At 52.4% G+C, this 21,566-nt stretch overlaps 1 protein-coding gene across 3 annotated transcripts; it reads left to right on the top strand.

Annotated features, from left to right (window-relative positions):
• On the top strand, positions 1-18,005 carry GALP (galanin like peptide). Of its 3 annotated transcripts, none has more exons than XM_081807857.1 (8): positions 1-3,280; positions 3,829-3,895; positions 6,844-6,936; positions 13,262-13,384; positions 14,611-14,659; positions 15,428-15,508; positions 16,128-16,205; positions 17,447-18,005. In XM_081807857.1, exons 4-8 carry the CDS (start codon positions 13,301-13,303, stop codon positions 17,500-17,502), a joined length of 348 nt encoding a protein of 115 aa, XP_081663983.1. In that variant the 5' UTR covers positions 1-3,280; positions 3,829-3,895; positions 6,844-6,936; positions 13,262-13,300; the 3' UTR covers positions 17,503-18,005. The 3 variants fall into 3 exon arrangements, with proteins under 3 accessions (XP_081663983.1, XP_081663984.1, XP_081663985.1); XM_081807858.1 differs by having other exon boundaries at positions 3,265-3,329; XM_081807859.1 differs by lacking the exon at positions 1-3,280 and adding an exon at positions 3,287-3,460.
• The last annotated feature ends 3,561 nt before the right edge of the window (positions 18,006-21,566 follow it).

Here is a 21,566-nt window from a genome sequence, read left to right as displayed (position 1 = left end):
CTGAAGGAAGGAGACAGGAGCTTGTCCCTAGGAGACCCCTCCCCAGCGGGGGAGAGGGAGCGGAGGGGTGATGGTCGTGACAGGATGGACCGGGCCCTGCTAGTGGGCTCCTTGGTCTCGCCCCTCTCTGCGGCCGGGAAGGCACGTGATGGACAGAGATGCCTGCTCCTGGGAAGCACTGTGGAGACTACAGTTCACCAGCATCTGGAGAGTAATAAAGTTGTTGATGAGAGGTGCCGACCGGAGTCCCGGGTTCTGTGTAGCGGCCCCCCACGGACTCCCCATGGCATGGGGGGCCCTGGGCACCCGTTCCTGGCCCTTGAGCCTGGAGAGGAGGTGGTGGGAGATGGGTTTCATCCAGCCCACCTGGGGGTCCAGCGGCAGGTGTCTCCAGTGCTGTCTTTAGAGGCCAGAACGAGGCTCGAGGGAGGCACTGGCTTAGTGCCAGACCGACCAGGGTTCTAATCTCAGCCTGTGGCTTCCTGGCGCACGAGTCTCGAGTCTCGGTGTCTACATCTGTAAACAGCAGTGGTCCCCACGCCCATTGCTAGAGCCTTCGTTGGAGGAGGCCCCCAAATACCAGTATCAGTAAGTCTTGGGGAACCCATTTTGCCAAGAGAAGAATCCGATCTCTTGGTGAGGATGGGGTATGAGCTTGGGGGCCATGGGTCTGGGACCCCGTCAGAGGGGGAGGGACTGGGGGTGGCTCACGGTGGAGTGCAGACCCTGGCCTGCCTCATCAGCTCCCCCGCCCCCCGCCTTGTCCTCGGCTCAGCACAGTCCTGGGGTTCAAACCCTGGTGTTTTCTCTTGAAGATGCCGTTGCGCCTGACCGGTCTAGGCCCCGGCCGCAAGGGAGTCTGGGAGGGTGACTAGCTGGACTGTCAGGTATCTGTAGCTAGAGGCTGGCTCCCCCTTCCAACACCTGTGGGGCAGAGCAGTCCCCAGACAGCTGAGGGAGGCTTGGGTGCCAGCAGTCTCAAGGAATGCCGCGAGTCTGCCGCGGTGCCCTGGACCAGCCCCCAGGTGTCAGCACCCACCGTGTGAGACAGGTGGCAAGGGCAGGTCGGAGGTCCAGTGGAGCAGTGAATGCAGACTCCCTGCTTGCCGGCCCGAGCCCCCCCACCGCCCGCGTCACAGCCGTGCCACCGTGCCCCCTGTCCAGCAGGGGGAACCGCTTGGAGAAGCCGCGTCTGCTGCTGCAGGACCTCCGGAGGCGGGGTGGGCCGGTGATAACGGGACGAACTGCGGCTGGCTGTGGGTCAGGCCCTCTGTCAGCGCCGAAATCCACCGTCTCGTTTATCAGCACAGTCCAGCGAGGCTGTCCCCATCACACAGATGGAGAGACGGAGGCCGGAAGGGTAAGTGGCTGCGACCCCGCTGGCCCGGCGCGCGCTCATCACGCAGCGGTCGTGGCGCCCCCCCCCCCCCCCCCCCCCCCCGCAAACGCGGCTTTGGCTGGTGAGGCTCCGCCCCTTCTGACAAGCTCTCCCGGACCCTGCTTTCCTCTGGGGAGCCCTCGACACACACCGCCTCCGTCAGTGTGGACTGATGATGACGGTGTCCCGCACTCAGGACGCCAAGTACCCCTGAGCCCAGCTCGTGGTTAGGGTTGGCGGTCAGGTGTTTGGGGCTTCGGTGCCCGCCAGGGCGCGCACGCTTCTGGCCAGCTTCCACGTGTGTCCCACCAAGACTTGGGGGGCAGCCCCCCGACAGGAAGAAGATACGGGAAGGCTGAGACAGAAGGACCCTCCGCAAGGGCAACAGGAGGCTCGGTGCCAGCTGGTGGGGGTGCAGAGTGCTGCGGACAGGACCCCCCAGCGGCCCTCCGCCCTGCCCCCAGATTCACCGCGGCCACAGGTGTCCATCTCCCTGATGTTGCTCGGGTGGCAGCGAGTGGGAGCTACCCAAAGTCCATCCCCGGGAGAGTGGGGAAGAGGGGGTGCGCCCACATTGCTCGGGAAAAGCCCAAAACTCAGAAATAAGAACATTCAACGGTACCTCCTTATGAAATCATGCAGAGCATTAAAGTCCTTTCTGAGGGTCATCTTGTAAATGAAACCGTGACTAACAATTGTTTGGAGGCCGCCATTTAGCACTCCTGCCAAGTTGGAGGTTAACTTGCACAAAGCTGGTTCGTGTGACTATTTTTGTTCACTCCAATAGACAAGATAGCCCCAGGTGTTAGGGTTCACTGTCCTGCGGGTCATTAACCAGTGTGGGCGCAGCAGCCTTGCTCTCCCGCACTCTCCCACCAACCAGACGGTCCCGGTTCCTGCATTCCTCTTCCCAGCGAGGTCTGGCATTCTGCTGGTCGACCATGAATGAGCCAAACAAAATAGGGCTTTGCACAGACCAGCAGTGATGGGGAGCCAAGGAAGGAAGGTATGCCGGTTGCAGACTCCGCATGTGAAGAGAAGCAAGCAGGTAAAACCAGCAGTGTGACCCTGCCCATTGCCACTGTGATGAGGCTGGGTCACCTCAGAGCCCCTGTGACAAGCCACCTTCTCTGCAGTCCTATCTCCATCCACCAGCACCACAGACCAGGAAGCCTGGACTGTGGTTCTGGACTTCCCTGCTTCCTTCTTAAGCGACAAGGAGCAACACTGTTGCCCGTCGCGGTCCCTGTGGGAACTTGCAGGAGGCCAGAGGCTCCAGTCGGCCATGTGGGGGTTTCCCTCCTGCTTCATCATCTTGGGGTCCTGACATAGCAGCTCTGTGGGGACCCAGTGGGGGTGAGTTGGTTTCTCCTGGGGCTCCCCTCGGCTGCTGCCTCCTCACCCCTCCCTTGTCCCCAGTTAAAGGGAGTCAGCACATCAGGTGTGAACCCCAACTCTGCCCCTTACCTGTTTGTGAGGAGGTGAACCACAGGAGTGCCCCGGTCCCTCCTCATCGTCGTCTCTACGGCCGGTGCATGCTCACTGGTTCCCTGAATCCATTCTGATTTCACTTCCAAAATACACCCTGAGGCTGCTTCCTTCATCTTCATCACCCCTTGCTAAAAGCTTCCTTCCCGGCTCCCGGTGACAGCACGAGGGTGTGAGGAAGAGACGAGGAAAGAGATGGGGGTTAGCTATCGGCAAGCAAAATCAACCTAAGACAAGGTGCCCATTCTCAGACGAGTCTGGGCCTTTTCTCACCACAGTGGCAGGGTTTCGAGAGTGAGCAAGCAGAGCAGAAATGAGCAAGACCTCGTGGGGCGTAGGCTTGAAGACAGCACCTCTTACTTCCGCCAGGTCTTCTTAGCCAAAGCAAGCTGCAAGGCCAGCCCGTATCCAAGGGTGAGGAGAAAGCCCCCATGCCCTGATGAGGAAGTCGTAGAGTCTCATTGTAAACGGTTTGGATGTGGGAAGAGGTGGGGCCCCCAGTGCAATCCCTCTGGTAAAAACTCCATTTGTTCAGAAATCTCATGAGCACCTGCTGTGGCCAGGTCTGGTATCAAGTGGCCCTTGGAAACAGCAGTGAACGAGTCCGTGTCCAGCTCAGTGGATACGAACAGTCCAGGGCATGTTTGGGGGCAGACAGTGGAGACTGGAGAGTCAGGAAGGTCGGAGGAGAGGCTTGGGTGAGGCCTGGGGAAGACAGGACAGTAGAGGGAACAACCAGATCCAAGGCCCTGGGGCAGAGAAGGCCTGGTGCTGGGAGGAGGCCAGTGAGGCTGGAGCGAGGAGGGAGAGGAAGATGAGTCATGAAGGTGAAGGTCTGGGCAGATGTGAGAGCTTAATTATATTTTCAGCACGCTGGGAAGCCACTGGAAGGCTTGGGGTAGGCACTGCTTTATCCTGTTTGTATTTTAAATGCAATATTTTCGCTGTCGTGTGGAAAACAGGTGGAGGAGGGGGGAGAGGATGAAAGCAGGAGACTCAGAGGCGTTGCTCAGAGTCGATAAGATGCAGGTGAGGATGAATCCCTTCTGGGAAAAGTACAAAGTGTCTTCCACGTCCTTACTTGTGACCTTGGATCCAACCATGTCCCCTCTTCTTCAGTCATGCAAACGGGGATTAGTAGTACTTTGGGACATGGCTGTGTGATGGTTAAGCAAATAGGCTCCAGAGTCCAAATGCCTGGTTTGGATCTGGTTATTTACTAGCTGTGCAATCTTGGGAAAATTACTTAACCTCTCTGAGCCTCTGTGTTTGTCATTGGTTCCGTGAGGGTAATATCTACCGCATAGGGTTATCAGGAGGATTCAGTGAGGTCAGGCGCACAATGTCCTTAGCACATCATGTGGAGTCTAGTTAGTGCCTGTGATTACTATAAATATGATTATGATATTTGATGAAGGCACCTTTCCACAGTGGGTCCCTTCCTAGCCTGCTTCCTTACGACGCAGAGTCTCAATACGTAATTGTTCTCATAACAACTCCGTGAAGATATTATTATTATTAAAGATTTTATTTATTTACTTGACAGAGAGAGTAGCCGAGGGAGAAGCAGACTCCCCGCTGATCAGGGAGCCTGAAGTGGGGCTCAATCCCAGGACCCTGGGATCATGACCTGAGCCCAAGGCAGACGCTCAACCAACTGAGCCACCCAGGTGCCCCTATTTTTATTATTTTTTTAAAAAATAATTTCTAAAGATGAGGAAATTGACAGTTGGCTACTTAGGAAGTGGCAAAGCTGGGATTCAAACTCGGGCACAGCTGGTCCTGAAGCTCTCATTCCATGTCCCTTTCTTACTTGGAAGAAACACCAAGCAGCCCCGGGAATGAGAGATGCCAGGACACAAAGGCATCAGAAGTGCTGAATTCCAGGGCGGGGAGCTAGTGAAAAGCCACTGCATATGCCCCCTTCCCATCACAGAGCCAAGGGAAAGTCTCAGATTCATCTTTTAATCTTGAGCATCAGAGGGCTTCTAGGGCAGGGGGTTCCAAATGACAATGACAAGGGGTCCGAAGAGGTTGCAGAAACAGGTGAAGGAGCTAGAGGTACCCGATAGGGACTGGTGAGGTCTTTGGTGAGCTGGCAAGAACACACTCTATCAAAAGCTGCTCCTCAGCCCCGGCTGGTGGCTGCCCACTGGAGACTTGGACCCAGTGTTTACAGACCTCCAACACATTGAGAGAAGCCAGAGATCCAGATCTTTATGTGGAATTCCTGAACTCTACACACCGGTGACTCAGCCTGCAATTCTTCCAAAACACTGCAGAGGAGCCAAAACAGATGAAAAAAAAACAAAAACAAAGCAGACAAGCTGACGCACCCAAAGCATGCTCAAGGGTCTGGTTGGGGCTACCCCTTTGCAACATCTGACCTGATTCCTCAGCTCACCAGTGAAGTGATGGAGTGTGACCGTCCCAAAACTACATGGCAGGGCAGTGAAATGTGAGGATGTTGGAGAGAGTCAGGATGACTGAGTCCTTCCTTCCGGGGGTGTGGGGGTGGGATGAAGTTGTGGACACAGGAGTGGGGAACCCAGAGGTGTTGGACCAGCAGTGATCTTTGGGTTATGGGCAGGAAAGGGAATGGGGTCTTAGGCACCTGGGTGGCTCAGTCGGCTGGGTGTCCGACTCTTGGTTTCGGCTCAGGTCATGATTTTAGGGTTGTGAGACTGAGCCCTGAGTTGGGCTCCATGCTCGGTGGGGGGTCTGCTTCCCCTCTCCCTTTGACCCTCCCCCCACTCACGTGTGCTCTCTCTCTCTCTCAAATAAATAGAAATAAAATCTTAAAAAGAAAAAAGTCCCCAACCCCAAGCGATAGCATTACGATGTCCTTTAGAGAATTAATTGTAATCCCTTAATTTCAATCCAAGATAATGAAGAACTGGTTGAGGGACACTTTGAATATTCAGCACAATGGACAGAGGCGATTGCTCAAAGCTGAGCTCCAGGAAGGAAGGATGCATAGGACCCGACTCCCCCAAACCCATTTTTACCTCCTTTCTCAGATGGGAAGGAGAAAAAAAGCTTTCATGCAAGACTGTTTCTAAACTGTACAAGGACTTCCAGTTCACTGCTTTGTTGTGCGATGTAAGGGATTTCTTGGTAAGATTGAAAAGATAAACATGGGTCTAAATTTTTAGACCTTAGGAGGGTTTTATGAATGCCAAATTGCTGGACTACATAGGGGGTGAGCATGGGTTTGTAGAGCCTGCCTAGCTCAAAAGGGGTAAAATTTGAATGTATATTTAGAAAGAAGTCCCTTTCTCCGTGATACACCTCAAACCATCATGGTAACCAGAGTTATTAACAAGAAAGACACAGCCCACCATGGCCATGTCAAGGTCTTGCCCCATCTTCTTTATCATCTTTTAGCTCATTTTATTTTATTCACCCTATTTTTCAGTCTACTGTGTTGCAGACTCTGAAGGAAGGGAGCCATCCATGTAATATCTGGCGGGAGCATTCCAGGCAGAGCCCAAAGCAGCTCTCTCTCTGTCCATTGCTGTCAGTATGCTACCCGCTTTTCAATTCCACTAATATTATCCATGCCCCTACAAGGAGAGCAGAAGCTAGAGAGACACAGCCCACCCCACTAACACAAAGGAGCCCATCCTCTCCTGTGAAACCACCCCTGCACCATTTTCCACACGCCCTCCGATTCAGAATCAAGGGAGGCTGACGCATCTTCTGCACTCCTAAAATTTTCTGCAACTTGATATCTACTCACCTTTTGAAGGCAAAGACGTGCTTTTCCACCTTTCCCCACACCTGCTTTTGTCGGTCATCTCTGGTGACGCTGGCCCATGAGTCAGCCACACCACCCGAGTCTGTGCCCTCGACACCGTGACGGCCACTGGCCCCACTCTGTTCTGGCTCTCCTCGGCTTTGCACAGAAACATTCTTAAGGCAGTCCACTCTGAAATTCCCCTTTCTGACCCCAGATTCCTATCCTGTCATTTCAGCATCTTGATCCTTCTGATATCACGATTCCAGCCTCACCAGCCCAACCCCCTTGAAAATCTGAGCATTCAGTGAATCCTGGGTCAGTAATTCAGGTAAGTCTTTCTCCTACAACATCGGTGCTTAGTGCTGCCCAACGCTCTCCATAACCTCCCCCGACAACTGCAACTCTTGGATGAGATGGGTACTCCCCGTGGTGCTGCAGGAACCACAGACTTGTGCTCTCTGGCTGAAAGACAGCTGGGAAATAGACCTCAAGAACCTCAAAATGTGTATAACTTTTGACTGAGTTACCTTTCTTCTAGGATTTGAGACTAAAGAATTAATCAGACATGGGGCGCCTGGATGGTTCAGGTAGTTAAGCATCCGACTCTTGATTTTGGCTCAGGTCATGATCTCAGGGTCGTGGGATTGAGCCCCGCATCAGGCTCCGCACTTGGCAGGGAGTCTACTTGAGATTCTCTCTCTCCCTCTGCCCCTCCCCCCTGCTCGTGCTCTCTCTCAAAAATAAATTTAGAAAAGAAGAATTAGTCAGACGTGTAGGAATATTTATGTACTGCGATGCTCATTGCCTGCTTCATATGATTGAATGCATGCCTAACGCAGTGGTTAGGGGTGCCCGCCAAAGAGCCAGCCAGTCTGGTCGAAGCTTGCCTCTGTGCCCTGGGAGATGTGTGATCCTGGGCATGTTACTTCAGCTCTCAGAACCTACATTTCCCCCTCTAAAATGAGATCGTATAGTACCCGTTTTATAGGGCTGTTTCTCAGATTAAGTGAGATCCAGATACAGATGCCTGGCATAGAGTGAAGGTCTGATACAGAAGCTTTCATTTCTGTCATCCAGTTAACATTGCTCTGCAAACGTTTGTCCCATTCCCTGAACTCTGAGGAGCAGCGTGAATCTAATCTTAGATGCAAATGTCCTCTCTGACCCTCTGTGTCTTTTTCTTCCTGTCGTTTTATCTGTCCGGCCACCCATCCATGTAGATATCTAACTATGTAGCTACCTAGCCATATCTCCCATTTTTGAGTACTCCCTAATTAGCAGGCACTGTTCTAACTACTTTAAATATGAAGCCACTTAATCTTCACAAAATTCTGTGAGGAAGTTACGATTAAGGCCCTATATTGTTACTTAGCTAGGTAATTTTCAGTTCTCTTTCATTTCTATCTATCATATCTGTCTATCAGTTATCTCTATCATCTATCAATGTATCATCTATCCATCCATCTTTCTATTATATCTATCAGTTATCTCTATCATCTATCAATCTATCATCTATCCATCCATCCATTATATCTATCAATTATCTCTATCATCTATCAATCTGTCATTTATCCATCCATCCTTCTATCTATCTATCAATTACCTCTATCATCTATCAATCATCTATCCATCCATTCTTCTATTATATCTACCTACCTATCAATTATCTCTATCATCTATTTATCTATCGATTATCTCTATCACCAATCTATTATCTCTATCATCTACTAATTATCTCTATCATCTATTATCTCTATCATATTTCTATTATCTATCTATCAATCATCTATCTATCATCTCTAATTCTCTGTTTTTTCTCAACTCTGTCTCTCAGTTTACAACCTTCATCCTTTGGACGCTTAAACATGTCATCAGTTGGGGGCAGGCTGAATCGTCCTCCCTCATTTCTTCAAGTACTTGATGGAAAACAACTGGGATGGGCAAACTGTTCCTTTGGTTGCTAATGTGTGTTCCCTGCAGAAGCAGAATGAGTGTGGAGAGTGGGGGTGGGGGAAAGCCTCTCCCCGGATTTGCTCTTTTTCAAGTTCCTGCAGCTCATAATCACCAAAGCACGTGTTCTGCCCCGCTGCAGATGAGAGCATGGAGGACGAGCCGCCTTGGGCCCCTTGGCCTTCCACGCCCACCCGGTGACAACTGGGGACAGAAGGGTGGAGGTGGGAGGTGTAGTCTCTCAGGAAGTGTTCAGAGCAAGTTCTAGAAATCCAACTCACCTAGCTGAACTCAAGACGTTTTCTGATTTCCCTTTCAATTTCTTCTCTGCCCTGTTGGCTGTTGTTCAGTTTCCACGTGTTTGTGAACTCTCCAATGTATCTAGTGCCACACCCTCGTGGTCGGGGAACACACCCAGTTGTGCTAGGCACAGTTCTGCAAATCCGCCGTGTCACAGTTGGAAGTGCAGGGGTGACTTTCAGATCGGTGTGACTCAGTGGCTCAGGGCTACCCCAGTGCAGTTTCTCTGTCTTCCCATCCTGCTTTCTGTGCTTCGGGGTCAGCCCTGCATTTCGCTCCCCCTCACGGTGGCAACAGAACATCTGCTGGGGCTTTGGGCTTCTTTCTTTTTTTTTTTTTAAAGATTTTATTTATTTATTTGAGAGAGAGAATGAGAGAGGGGGAGGGTCAGAGGGAGAAGCAGACTCCCCGCCGAGCAGGGAGCCCGATGCGGGACTCGATCCAGGGACTCCAGGATCATGACCTGAGCCGAAGGCAGTCGCTCAACCAACTGAGCCACCCAGGCGCCCCTTTGGGCTTCTTTCTAAGGAAGACCTACAGAGGAATACATACCTATCTAGAGATGTGCTTTCAGAAACTCTCTCAAAAGACTGAAGAAACTACACCATGTTGTCTCAAAGGATCTCCCCACAAGACACCAATTACAGACGGACAAAAAGTAACTTTGCAGTGGAGACATCTGGCCAACTCCGCCTTAATCAGGCGATGAAAGTTCACCCCCCCAGGAGCCGGCTGAGCTGATGTGCCAAGCTCGCATGGCGGGACGCACCCAGAAGGACGTAATTTATACGTCACCACCCTGATCACTTCTGCAGCTTTCCTGCCCAACATGCATAACCCAAATCTAATCACGAGAAAGTGTCAGACAAACCCAAATCGACAAGAGGCATGCCACAGAAGAGCTCACTGGGACTCACAAAAATGTCACGGAAAACGTCAAGGTCATGAAAGATAAAGTAGAGACAATCTTCTAGTTGTAAAGGGCACTGAAGAGGCATAGAGTGGGGTGTTTCTTTTTTTTTTGTTTTTGTTTTTGTTTTGCTGTAAAAGGCATTATTGGAACAATTGGTAAAATTTTAAGAAGGTCTTAGCTTAGATATTAGGACGGTGTCAACGTTCGTTTTTACAACGTTGATAATCCTACTGTGGTCACATTAGAGACTGTCCTTGTTTTTAGGAAGACGCGTGGAAGAATTTAGGGGTGAGGGGGCATAAAGTTTACAACTTATTCTCAAACAGTTCAGAATATTTATATGTGCGTCTGTGGAGAGGAGAGAGGTGGAGGTAGGATCAAGGCATCAAATGCAGAAAAATGTAAACATTTGGAGAATCTGATTATTGGGGAATTATTTGGACAATTTTCCTGTAAGTCTAGAATTATTGCAAAGTAAAAAGTTAAAAAAGGAAGACCTTTTTTTTTTTCCCAGAAGCCCCAGCAAAAATCTTTTCTGCTCTCAGTGGTCAGAATATTCAGGTCATTGGCTCATTGGACTGTGGACAGGGACCCAATACATTCAGGCTCTCGATACCTCCCTTTGGAAGGAAAGAGGAAGGATAAGCTTCGACCTCAGTCTCCTGCCATCCCCTCCGGGACAGGAATGGGTGAACATCCCCAATAGCATTGAAACACATACAAGAACTGTGGCTATTTAGCTAAAACCCAGCAGAGTCCTCACCAATATGACCAAATAAATGTCGGACGGGAAACTTGCAGTGTCCACCTAGCGAAGGGGCCTTCGTGTCCACGTTTCCGAACTATGAAGAGGGATGTGGGCTCAAGACAGACAATGGGCTCAGTCACAGAAATGCGAAGAAAGTGGCATTTCTTGCACACCTTAGTTTTTTTGTTTTTTTCGCATGAGATTGGGCTCCCTTCATTTATTTTTCCAGAACGGGTTAAGTGAGGAAACGAGGACTGGTGATTCTCTTTCCTCTGACTCTCCCTCAGTCTCCAGGTAACCACCTCTGGGCTTCCAGCTTTGTCCTTCCTTCCGTCCCCTACGAGCACCACCCCTCCACCTTCATGCTCTTTCCTAGCAAACCATTTACACCTTCCTGTCACTTGTCCCCCCTTCTCCTTCAGAGGAGAAATGACGGATGCCCGGAAATGAAGATGGGAGCAAACCAGGATCTTCGTGGTCTCACTCGACCCCTGTCCAGGGCCTTCGTTTTATGATTGAGATGAGACCGCTCCCTTCCGCGGGGGTGGGGGAGAGAGGAGGCGATGGAAAGAAGGTACTGATGAGCCACAGGCCCTGCCTGGCAGAGAGGGGGACGCCATGTCCGGTGGGGACGCCGTGTCTGACGGGGGCACCATGTCCGGCGAGGACCAGGACTTTCAGAAAGCAAAGGGCAGGTGGACTAGTCCCTCCTTGATTCCGGGGTTCCTTCCTCTGGAAAACTGCTTATCTCTGGGGCCAAGAGGGAGAGAAACAAAGACACAGATAAATTAAAAACCAGAAACAGGGTGGGAGATCACACACAGAGCTTTTGTTCATCCCACAAATACTGACTGAGTTCCAGGCACTGTTCTGGGCCCTCTGGCAGGGTTTCTCAGCCTCGGTGCCACCGACCTCTGGGGCTGGATCGTTCTCTGCTCTGGGCCGTCCTGTGCATTGCAGGATGTGGGGCAGCGTCCCTGGCCTCCTCCCCCTGGAGGCCAGACACACCCCCAAGTCACGATACGTGGCCAAATGTCCCCCGAGGAACAAAACCACCCTGATGGAGCGCCCCTGGGCTCCAGGCACCATGAGGAGCAAGATGCGTTGCCGCCCCTCGCTGAGCCTGTTTCCCAGGGAGGGCGAGATGCTCAACAAACAAGGAAAGACCCAAACAGGTGCATCGTGCAGGACAGAAGCAAGGGACACAGCAAGAGAGCCCTGAAGGCGAGCAGAGACTAAAGAGAATCCAGCGCCGCCGCAGGGACAGAAAGGGGGCGTGGATAGAAATGGGGTTCGCAGCCCGGACACACGCAGACCCAGGCTGGGGGGATACTTGAATAAACACAGGGCCTGAGACACAAGTCACAAAGAAGAGGCACAGAAAAGGGGGATGAAGGGCAGCCTATACATCTCAGAGCGGAGCACCTGCAAGGGGAAACTGAGGTGAAGCAGAGAAACATTTCCCTGCAGGGAGCGTCCTCGCTCTGACCTCACAGGCCAGTTCATGAAAGCCCTTCCGTGCGCAAAGCCTCACTCCCACCTCCATCCTTGGCGCTTTCTCCCGTCTTCCCCCTAATTGCTGACCCCCTCTCTCTCCCCTGCTCTTCCCGCCTGCTCCTCGGGAGGCATAAAAGCTGCAGTCGAGGAGCTGGGCCCCTAGAGAGCTGGGGAGAGCTGCCGACTCCGGTGAGGTGAGGTGGGGAGGGCATGCAAGGGTGTGGGGGGGCCCCGGAGAAACGGGACATGCTGATGGGGAAGGCAGGGGCAGGCACGGGCTGAAGGATCGCCAGGGGTGAACACCTCTGTGGTTCTTGAACCTTGGTCACTCGTGCGCCTGGGGTTTTGGGGGACCATGTTTTACCTGTCCGGTGTCCTATCGCTTACCTTCGGGGCTGTCCCTCAAGCAATGCTCTCGCTTTACTTAAATAAACGTGCTCCAGAATGGAACGCCACAAAATCGGCTGTAAACTCAGAAGTGTCCATTTTATTTTTCTGTCATGTATTTAAGGCAGGAAGACACAGAAGTTCATCTCTGTTGAGTGGTACGGTATTGTGCATTTACAGTTTGTTAGAAGTCGGACAGAGGGAGACGAACACCGCATGATCTCACTTCTGGGTCGAATCTGGAAACGACCACTCGCGGAACGAGATCAGATGGGGGGTTAGGCAGAGGCGGGGTTGGCCCGAGCGCTCAGGTGTAAGGTGCTCAGGTGTAAGACGCGGACGTGCTGGGGACCAGACGGATGGCACGGTCCCCGTAGTTGACACCGCCGTGTGGCATCTTTGCAAGCTGCCCAGAGAGAGTAGATCCCAAAAGTCCTCAACGTGAAGAGAAAACAATTTTTGTCGTGACTAGACGAGGTGACAGATGTTAACTAAACTTACCGAGGAGACCCTTTTCCCAATATACACGTTAAGTTGTCATGCCGCACGCCTCGAACTTACATGGTGTCGGATGTCCATTAAAGCTCAAGAAAACTGGAAGAAAACATATGTCAGGAGGACAGAGCTCATGGTAACAAAACAAACAAAAACCTAAATCAAACAAGCAAAAAATCGCAAGGAAATGTTTGACGGTGATGGATATGCATACCACCCTGATGATGGTGGTGGAATCAGGTGTATGCATGTGTCCAGATTCATCCAGAGGTGTATGTTCAGTGTATGCCATTTTTTTGTATAGCAGTTATACCTTAATGACACTAAAAATATATAAATACACTCATCACCCTCTCTTGGCAGCGTCCTGTAGCTCTAAGCGTCCACCCCTCTGGCCCTCAGATGGCTCCCTCTGTCCATCTGGTCCTGCTTCTTGCCGTCTTGCTCAGCCTGGGGGAGACTCCTGCCTCTGTACCTGTCCACCAGGTGAGACCTCCCTCCCCACCTGCAACGTCCCCAGTCACTGCCCTCCTAGAAGAGCTTTCTGATTCTCCTGGCTGAGCCAGGAGCCACGGGCTGTGGGGTGCCTTGGCCCCGGGTGGGGGTGGGAGCCGGTGTGGGTTAGGACACCTGACCCAGGGGTCAGGAAGCAAAAATGTCCTAAGGATTAGCATTGCCCAGAGGTACAAAAAGATGCCTTCAGGGAGCTCCTGGTCATTCTAAGTTGTTAGGTCACCAAGGACTGGGCCCTGCCCCTAGGGTTTCTGCCAACCCCTGGCTGATGCTGCTGGCCTCCGGGCCACATTCGGGGAGCCCCTGAGTGGGTGCATGGACTGTGGAGACCCGGGTGAATTCGGAATGCTGGTGCTGTCACTTTTTAGCTGCATGACTCCTGGCAAGTTGCCTAATTAATCTCTCTGTCCCTCCGAGTTCTTCGTAAAATCACAGCACCACGAGGGTTACCTGAGTTCCTCCATGCCAGGTGCATTACCTGATCCAGAGGACCCAGGCTTGGCACTCCGCCACCCTGGGTTTGGGTCCAGCTGCCTGCCTTGCTGCCAGGGTCCTCTGCAGGCCATTTAAGTCTCTCGGAGCTTGCCGGGACCGGAGCCGGAGCTGGGCTGTCCCCCGGGGCCGGGACCGGAGCCGGAGCCAGAGCCAGGCTGGGGGCGGGTAGCCTGCACTGAACCCCAGGGTCGCCCGCCCAGAAGGCACCCACACGGGGTTTCATGGTCTCCTGTTGCCGTCTCGACACCTTTCATTGTGTTTGAGCAAGGGGCCCCATATTTTCATTTTGCCCTGCGCCCCCTTAAGTTATGTAGCCCGTCCTGCTTAGAACAGACACTGGCATGTAGAAAATCCACAGTGAGTATTAGCCGCTGTAATTGTCAAAGGAACACGCAGCTTGCCTGAAGCCATCCGGTGATGTCGCCTGGGTTTGAACCCGTGTGTGTGTGTGTGTGTGAGAGAGAGAGAGAGAGAGATTTGTGACGATATGCTGAGGCTTGTAGATGTGGTTTTTAAAGTCTCTCTTCATTCCGAGCTGCTACGTTTTAGGAAGCCTTCACTTTCCTCACTGGTGAAATGTGGATTAAGTGAACCCCCTGCCAGGCTCCTGGGAAGGTGGCAGCTGGCCCCCGTGGCCCCAGGCCTGGGGGACGCCTGCCGGCCTTTCTGCCTGTCTGAGTCTAGATCTCTCGGTCTCTGTCCAGGGGCGAGGAGGCTGGACCCTCAACAGCGTGGGCTATCTCCTGGGTCCCGGTGAGTGAGCCCGCTCTGAGCGCCATCCCTGCCCAGTGCCTACCGGCGGTGGGTGTGTGAGCCTGTAAAGACCCTCAGCTCACGTTCCCTGCAGTCCATGGGTTTTCTCTCCAGACCCGTGTTGACAGTTAGTCTAGACGAGCGACAGGCACGTGGGTCCTGGAACCACAGTGCTGAGTTCAAATCCCAGCTCCGCCACTTGCTTGGTGTGCACGGCTTAGTTCCCTCCAACCTGACAATGGGTACGATGAGACCCCTGCTGCACGCGGGCGGTTAGAACAATTCCTGGTGCCTCGGGGTGGCAGGTGACACTTGGCGGTTACTCTCCCCCCTTATGCCCCTCCATCCCGGGCTCCCCGTGTCCCCGAGTGCGTCTTCACTGTGCACTCCTTGTGTATGTGGTGATGCGGGGGGACAAAGCCGTACATCCCTGTGATGCTCAAAGCAAGGACCACTCGGTGGTCCAAGAAGATCCAGGCTCCCGGGACCGTGGGGCAGAGCAGCAAGGACTTGAGGTCTGGGTCCAGACGTAGGTGGGTTCAGCTCCCAGTGCTGCCCCTTAGCCGTGGGGAAACGTTGGACGACTGACTGGACTCCTCAGAGCCACAGCTGCCTCACTTGGCCGTGCGGATGCTTGAAAGACTCGCTGTCCCACGGACTTAGTGGTGGTGCTCCATGCAGGGAACAGCGTTACAGGATTGCTGGATTCCCTGTGTGACTTACCACGTCACAGACCACGGGCCCTGTTCTCCCCCACCCCCTCCCCAGTGCTCCACCTTCCCCGGAGCGCGGACCACGGAGGGAAGGAGAAGACAGCCCTGGAGGTCCTAGACCTGTGGAAGGCCGTTGGTGAGTGCGTGTGGGGTTCATCTGATCACCCTCCTCCGCCTGCCCACTGCTGGCCTTGGAAACCGGCCGACGTGGGCTCCATCCCTCGCTCCGCCACTTGCCGGTCGGGGGAGCTTGGGGAAGGACAGTTCCCGGCCACGTAACGCGTCTGAGATGCCCCCTCCTTGCCATCCACATCTCAAGGGAAAGAATCGGGGTGTGCGGGGGTTCAGACACCGACACTGGGGTAGGCACACCGTGAATGCAGCCTGTGACCTGAACCGAATCTCCCCATTGTTGTCACCTACCAGGCAATTGCGCGTATCTGGGGCCAGTTTCTCACCCTGGGCGCTGGTGCCCATGACTCCGCTGTGGGCCGTCCACGTGCAGGATGTTTAGCGGCATCCCTGGCCTCCACCCACTAGGTGGCCATAACACCTCCGAGTTGTGACAAGGACAGGTGTCCCCACACATTACCAGATATCTCTGGGGAGGGGGAGGGAAGGGCAAAATGACCCAGGATGAGAACCCCTAGGTACCACGAATGCCAAGGAAATAAGGGAGCTATGGCCACGTTGCAAGCTACAAAGCTCCGAACCGAATGGCGCGGAGGCGGGATGACTTTCGGCTTTGTTCCCAGATGGGCTCCCCTATCCCCGCCCTCAGCGGGCCTCCAAGAGGAGCCTGAGGGAGACCTTTGCCAAAGCAGAGACTGCAGGTAAGCGCGGGAAACATGGAGGAAACAGGAGCCGGGGACAGGAGCGATGAGGGCCAACTCTGAACGCCCACGCTGACCGGGATGGCTCATTTCTGCTCTACCCCTTCACCTCACACCCCGCTTCCGGGCCCAACACGCATTTCCCAGCCAATCCCAGATGTTTGCCAACCTGGCACTGCAGTGATGACCCGACTCCCAAACCTTGATCTCCCTAATATCAGCCCCCCAGGCTTTAGCTACAACACTGACCTCAAACCCTCACTTCCAAGTCTGACCTCTGTCTTTATTCCAGCCTTTAAACTCACTCTGGACCTTGTACTCATCTCTACTCATGCTCAAGCGAGTTCTACTCCCGTTCTGAATTCTGGTTTTCTTAGAACACCAGGTCCCTTTTACTCAAGGATCTTTGCACCAGCTGATGCCTCAGTCTAGAATGTTCTGTTTCCAGAGCTTTGCATGGCGAGAGCCTTCACATCATCCAGAAATCATTTTAGCCACCTCCTCCACCTTAGAGTCTCCCCTGACCATTTATCTGACATAAACCTACTTTTCCTCTATTCTTGTCATCCCGTCTAATTTTCGTAGTGATGTTTGTCAGCATGTACATCTTCTTTGTATCCTGTACTTACCTGCTTGTTTTCTGTCTTCTCCCAATAAAGTCTAAGCTCCATGTGTATAGGGACCTTCCATGACTTGCTCACTGCCTATGCACAATGGTGCCTGGAAAATATGTGTTAAACACATGAATTAAACTATCCAAGTGCAGGCTTCCCACCCAACTGTGACCTAAGTAAGTCAGCTTTGCCCACCTTCCTCCAGCTGGATCTTTACCCCAATTCCATCTCCTTCAACCCTAACCCTGTTTTTGGAAATGAACACCATGCTTTCATTCTAGCTCTACTAACCCATCTGGAAAGCACTGATTGGACATCTACCGGTGTTGGACGTGACACACCTCCTGAGTTCATCAAGCCCCACACCAACCTTGGCTACCCTCTGTCTCTTGAAAACACCCACCCCCACCATGTGCCATCTTACATGGGGTGGAAAAGGGAAATATGTGGGTAGATGCAAAGAAAGGAAGGTAGAGCAAGAAGGAAAGAGGGAAAGAGGACAGGGAAGGCAATTGGACATGGGATGAACCAAGCCGTCTTCCTCCTTGGTCTCCTTCCCAGCCTGGACTGGTTTGGGTGGTGGTGGTGAGCTTAACCATTCAAAATTCACCTCTTTCTCTCCCACAGATCTGGGCAAGCTCAGCGAGAAAGCCCCCAAGGAGGGAGATGCCCTGCGGTCCTAGATGTCTCCAGACCTCTGCTCTGCATCCATCTCCCCAGCTCCTCCTGAACCCCTGTCTAGCTCCCTCCACTGAGACTGAGATCCTGAAGTCAAGTCCCTAAATGTCATGCAGAAAATTTAGAGCATTGGGATAATTTTCTTAAAAGTCCCCAGGCTGCCTCAGGTTTCACTGACTTATCCTTGGAGTAAGTATAAAGTGTTGTTAACAAACTCAAGAATTAATTCTGGAGCCATTTAGGAATGCGGGGTGATGAGGGAGTATTTCTGCAGTCCGTGTGAAGTAATTGTATTCTTTGGAATCATCCCAGCCCTAACACGAGCTATTGACTAACATGATATGAATATCCCATTTGCCTCTGAGAGTCTATGATGTCTTGACTCTGCCAAGATTCTGCCAAGTAGCAGGCATGCCTTCCCTCCTTCCCCCACCCCGGCGTCCTCCAGCTGGAAACGGGGAGAGGTACTCCAGAGCAGAGTGGAGAGAATAAAACATTTCTTTGCCAATCATGCATGATTTCTGTGTTAGTGTGGGAATTCGTGGCGGTGGCAAAGTCAAGGCTGAGAGGGTCAGGTGTGGGGTAATATATCCTGTTGGAGGCAGTGGATCTCGGATGATCTCATGAGCAAGCCTAATTACAATTCCATAGCTGGATACCTGACCTACTCTCTGTTCATGAGTTCGTTCGTTTTAAAACTTCTACATATTTTGAGGCTATGTTTTGTCATCATATATGTTTGTAAGTTTTGTAGATCTCTGGAGAAATCTTTTTAGCATTACATGATGCCTCCCTTAATCCCTGTTAATGCCTTTTGCTTTTGGACCGATCTGGGGGGGTCGCATGTCTGGTGCCTCGATGACTGTGGGTAGGAGGCTAGGTTCATCTGGGACAGTTGACCCAGTGTCTGCATGGTAGTCAGGGCTCTGGCCTTATTCTCTGGGACATTCCTCGAGGCCAAGCTGCTGTAACAAAGAGCCCCCAACACGCGGTAGCACAAACAAGATGCACATTTACTCTGCACTCACAGAACGGTCCAGAAGGAGGCAGTGTGGGGCTGGCAGGATGGCTCTGCCATCTTTGGCCATGAAGCTTCATCTCAGGGTCCGAGAGGGTTGCTTTACCACTTCTGTGAGGTAGGAGGCCAGAGGGGACACACCCGATTCTTCCAAAGAAAAGTCTTTGAAAGGCACGTGTGGTGTTTGTTCACACACCTATGCATGACTAGTCTTAGCCACAGGGAGGCTGGGAACCATCGTCCTGAGCTGGGGGCACCTGCCCACTTAAGAACACAAAATAATGGAAGAGATGGATGGAGGTGGATGGATATTCAGTCGCACGATCTGAGTTGCCATCATCCTTTGGATTTGCCTCTCTCTCAGCAACACCATGTGGCGGGGATCGCTCGCGCAGGATTCTGACCTTCCCGGGTCTCCGGCCGTATGCAATCTAATATCAGAAATCTCGTTTTAAGCCCTTAGCAACTTTAAATAGCAGAATGGGAGGACAGAGGCAGCATCAAGCCCCAAGGACAAAAAAAGACCCAGGCCCTGCCTTGGAGGATCTCACGAAGGGAGAAACCAGAAAAACGAGTCGACAGATGCAGGGTAGGGACAAGGCTTTGAGATCAGGGGCACACAGGGACCAGGGCAAGGAGCCTCTGACCAGCTTTGGGAGGGCAGAGACCACCTGGGATGCTATAATCCTGGAAGGTGGTAAGAAGCAGTCACGTTCTGGATGTATTTCAAGCCAGGGCTGATAGGACTCCCCAACGGACTTGCTGTGGGATTTGAGAAAGCAGTCAAGGATGAATCCCTATTTTTTGGTCTAAGCAAATGGAGGGATGGAGATGCCCTTGAAGGTTATGGGAAGCATGCACAGGACAGGTTTTGGAGGAAGAGCAGGAGCTCGATCTGGGACACGGTAAGCTTGAGATGCCTACTGGATATGCAGCTGGGGGTGGGGGAATGGAAGTTGGATGTGCAAATCTGGAGCTCGGAGGAGGGGTGCAGAATGGGTATATAATTGGGAGCATTGTCAGTACTTAGATGGTACTCAAGAAGAGAAGGGGTCTAAGGGCAGAGCTCTAGGGGATTCGATAGATTGCTGGTCCCGATGATGTTCAGAGACGAGGGAGAGAACAGGACGTGGAGTGTGGTTAAAGATGGCGGAGGCACTGTGGTTACTGGGGGTGACTAACTCACGGGTATGGCTTCATGGAGTGTGTGGCAGAGGGTCGAGAGAATGTCATGGGGCCGAGGGCACTGGGCGTGGAGATATCCAAGAATTATGATAACAGTAATGTCCAGAGGCAGGAGCCCAGCCCTCCAGGGAGTGAGGGTGAATACCCGAAGGACACTCAGAGGAGGCTGAGGGTGAGGGAATTCTCCTTGGAGAAGACATTTCAGGAGTTGGGAGGCAACGGGGTTATTGCAATAGGGGATATCCAGAGTCAGGTTATGTCTGGGGCCTGGGGGCTGAGGCGTGGCTTGGCGGGGGGGTGGGGCAACTAGCTTTCTTTTGGAAATGGACAAAAACATAGGTAAAGGATATATTGAGATGAGCCCTTGTGGCTCCGGGCAGATGATAAGTCTGAGAGCACAGAGGTGAGGGAGGAAGGGTTGGGGTCTTGTCCAGGTGCTGGAATTTTACCCATACTGATGGGGGCTTGGAGCCCCCCAGAGGACTGGTCCTAATGGGGCTCTTATCGCAATATACTCATACTACAAAAATCCCCCTTGTTCATCTTCAGTCCAAATGTACTTGTATATCCCAAATGTTGCATGGGACATACTTAACGCCAAAAACTGTTCATGGCTTATCCGAAATTCACATTCAACTGGGCATCCTGAATTTTCACTTGCCGACAGTCATAAGCCAGGATAGCTTCCTTCTCAGAGTGCCATCGGTACCCGACTGTCCAGGATGCAGGTCACTATCCCAGGGTGGCTGTGGGGTCAGAGTCCCATCCCTAGACATTACTCCTCACTCCTTCTCGCGGGCTTGGGAAGGAAAGGGCTGACCCTGCTCTGCCCAATCTCTCAGCACAGCTCAGCTGTCTCCCTCCCAGGCTGGAGGGCTAGGGCCACCCAGGGCCATTCTCTGGACTGGTCTTTGTATGCAGAGTGAGGGGGAAGCTGGACCAGAGCCCTAGAGCTGCCCCCACATCTCCCCTGCAGTGGGGTTGGGGAGGGGAGTGGGTCTTTGGAAAGGGAGAGGGATTTCCTGCCAGGTGCAAATTGCCCTCCATGTGTCCTGCTGACGAATGACTGAGTCCTAATGAACAGAGACAGTTGCCTGGGCCCAGAGATCAGGTGAGGGACACAAGTGAGTAAGGGGAGGGCCCTGGTCCCTCCTTAATCAAGTTTCCCAAACTGGTGTCTTAAAAATATTTAATTAAGGGGCACCTGGCTGGCTCAGTCGGTGAAGCATGTGACTCTTGACCTCGGGGTTGTGAGTTTGAGCCTCACAGTGGACATAGAGATTACTTAAAAATAAAGTCTTAAAAAATTAATTAAAAAAAACTTTAATTGTGGCAAATACATGTAACATGAAATTTACCATCTTTTTTTTTAAGACTTATTTTATTTATTTTAGAGAGAGAGCGCCAGCAGAAGGAGGGTCCGAGGGAGGAGCAGGTTCCTGCTGAGTGCGGAGCCCGATGTGAGGCTCAATCCCAGGACCCTGAGATCAGGACCTGAGACGAAACCAAGAGTCCGATGCTTAACGGACTGAGACACCCAGCCGCCCCTGAAATTCACCATCTAAACCACGTTTAGGTGTCCAGTTCAGTGGCATAAAGGACCTTCACACTGTGCAACTGTCACCACCATCCACAGAGCCCTTTGCGTCTTGCAAAACCGAAAGTCTGCCCGCGTTGAAGGACCACTCCCCAGGAACCCGGCCCAGCTCCTTGGCACCGCAGTCCTGCTTAATGTCTTCGATCACAGCATCTGTCTTTTTGTGTCTGGATTGTCTCACTTATCATAGTGTCCTCAAGCTTCATCCCTGTTGTGGGGTGTGGTAGGATTCTCTTCCTTTTAAGGCTGAATAATATTCCCTATCTCCT

The sequence above is a fragment of the Leptonychotes weddellii genome, chromosome 16 (genome assembly GCF_054177405.1).
Source record: "Leptonychotes weddellii isolate Sample4059 chromosome 16, ASM5417740v2, whole genome shotgun sequence".
NCBI classification, from domain to species: Eukaryota; Metazoa; Chordata; class Mammalia; order Carnivora; family Phocidae; genus Leptonychotes; species Leptonychotes weddellii.
This window is presented reverse-complemented; position numbering and strand designations above follow the sequence as displayed.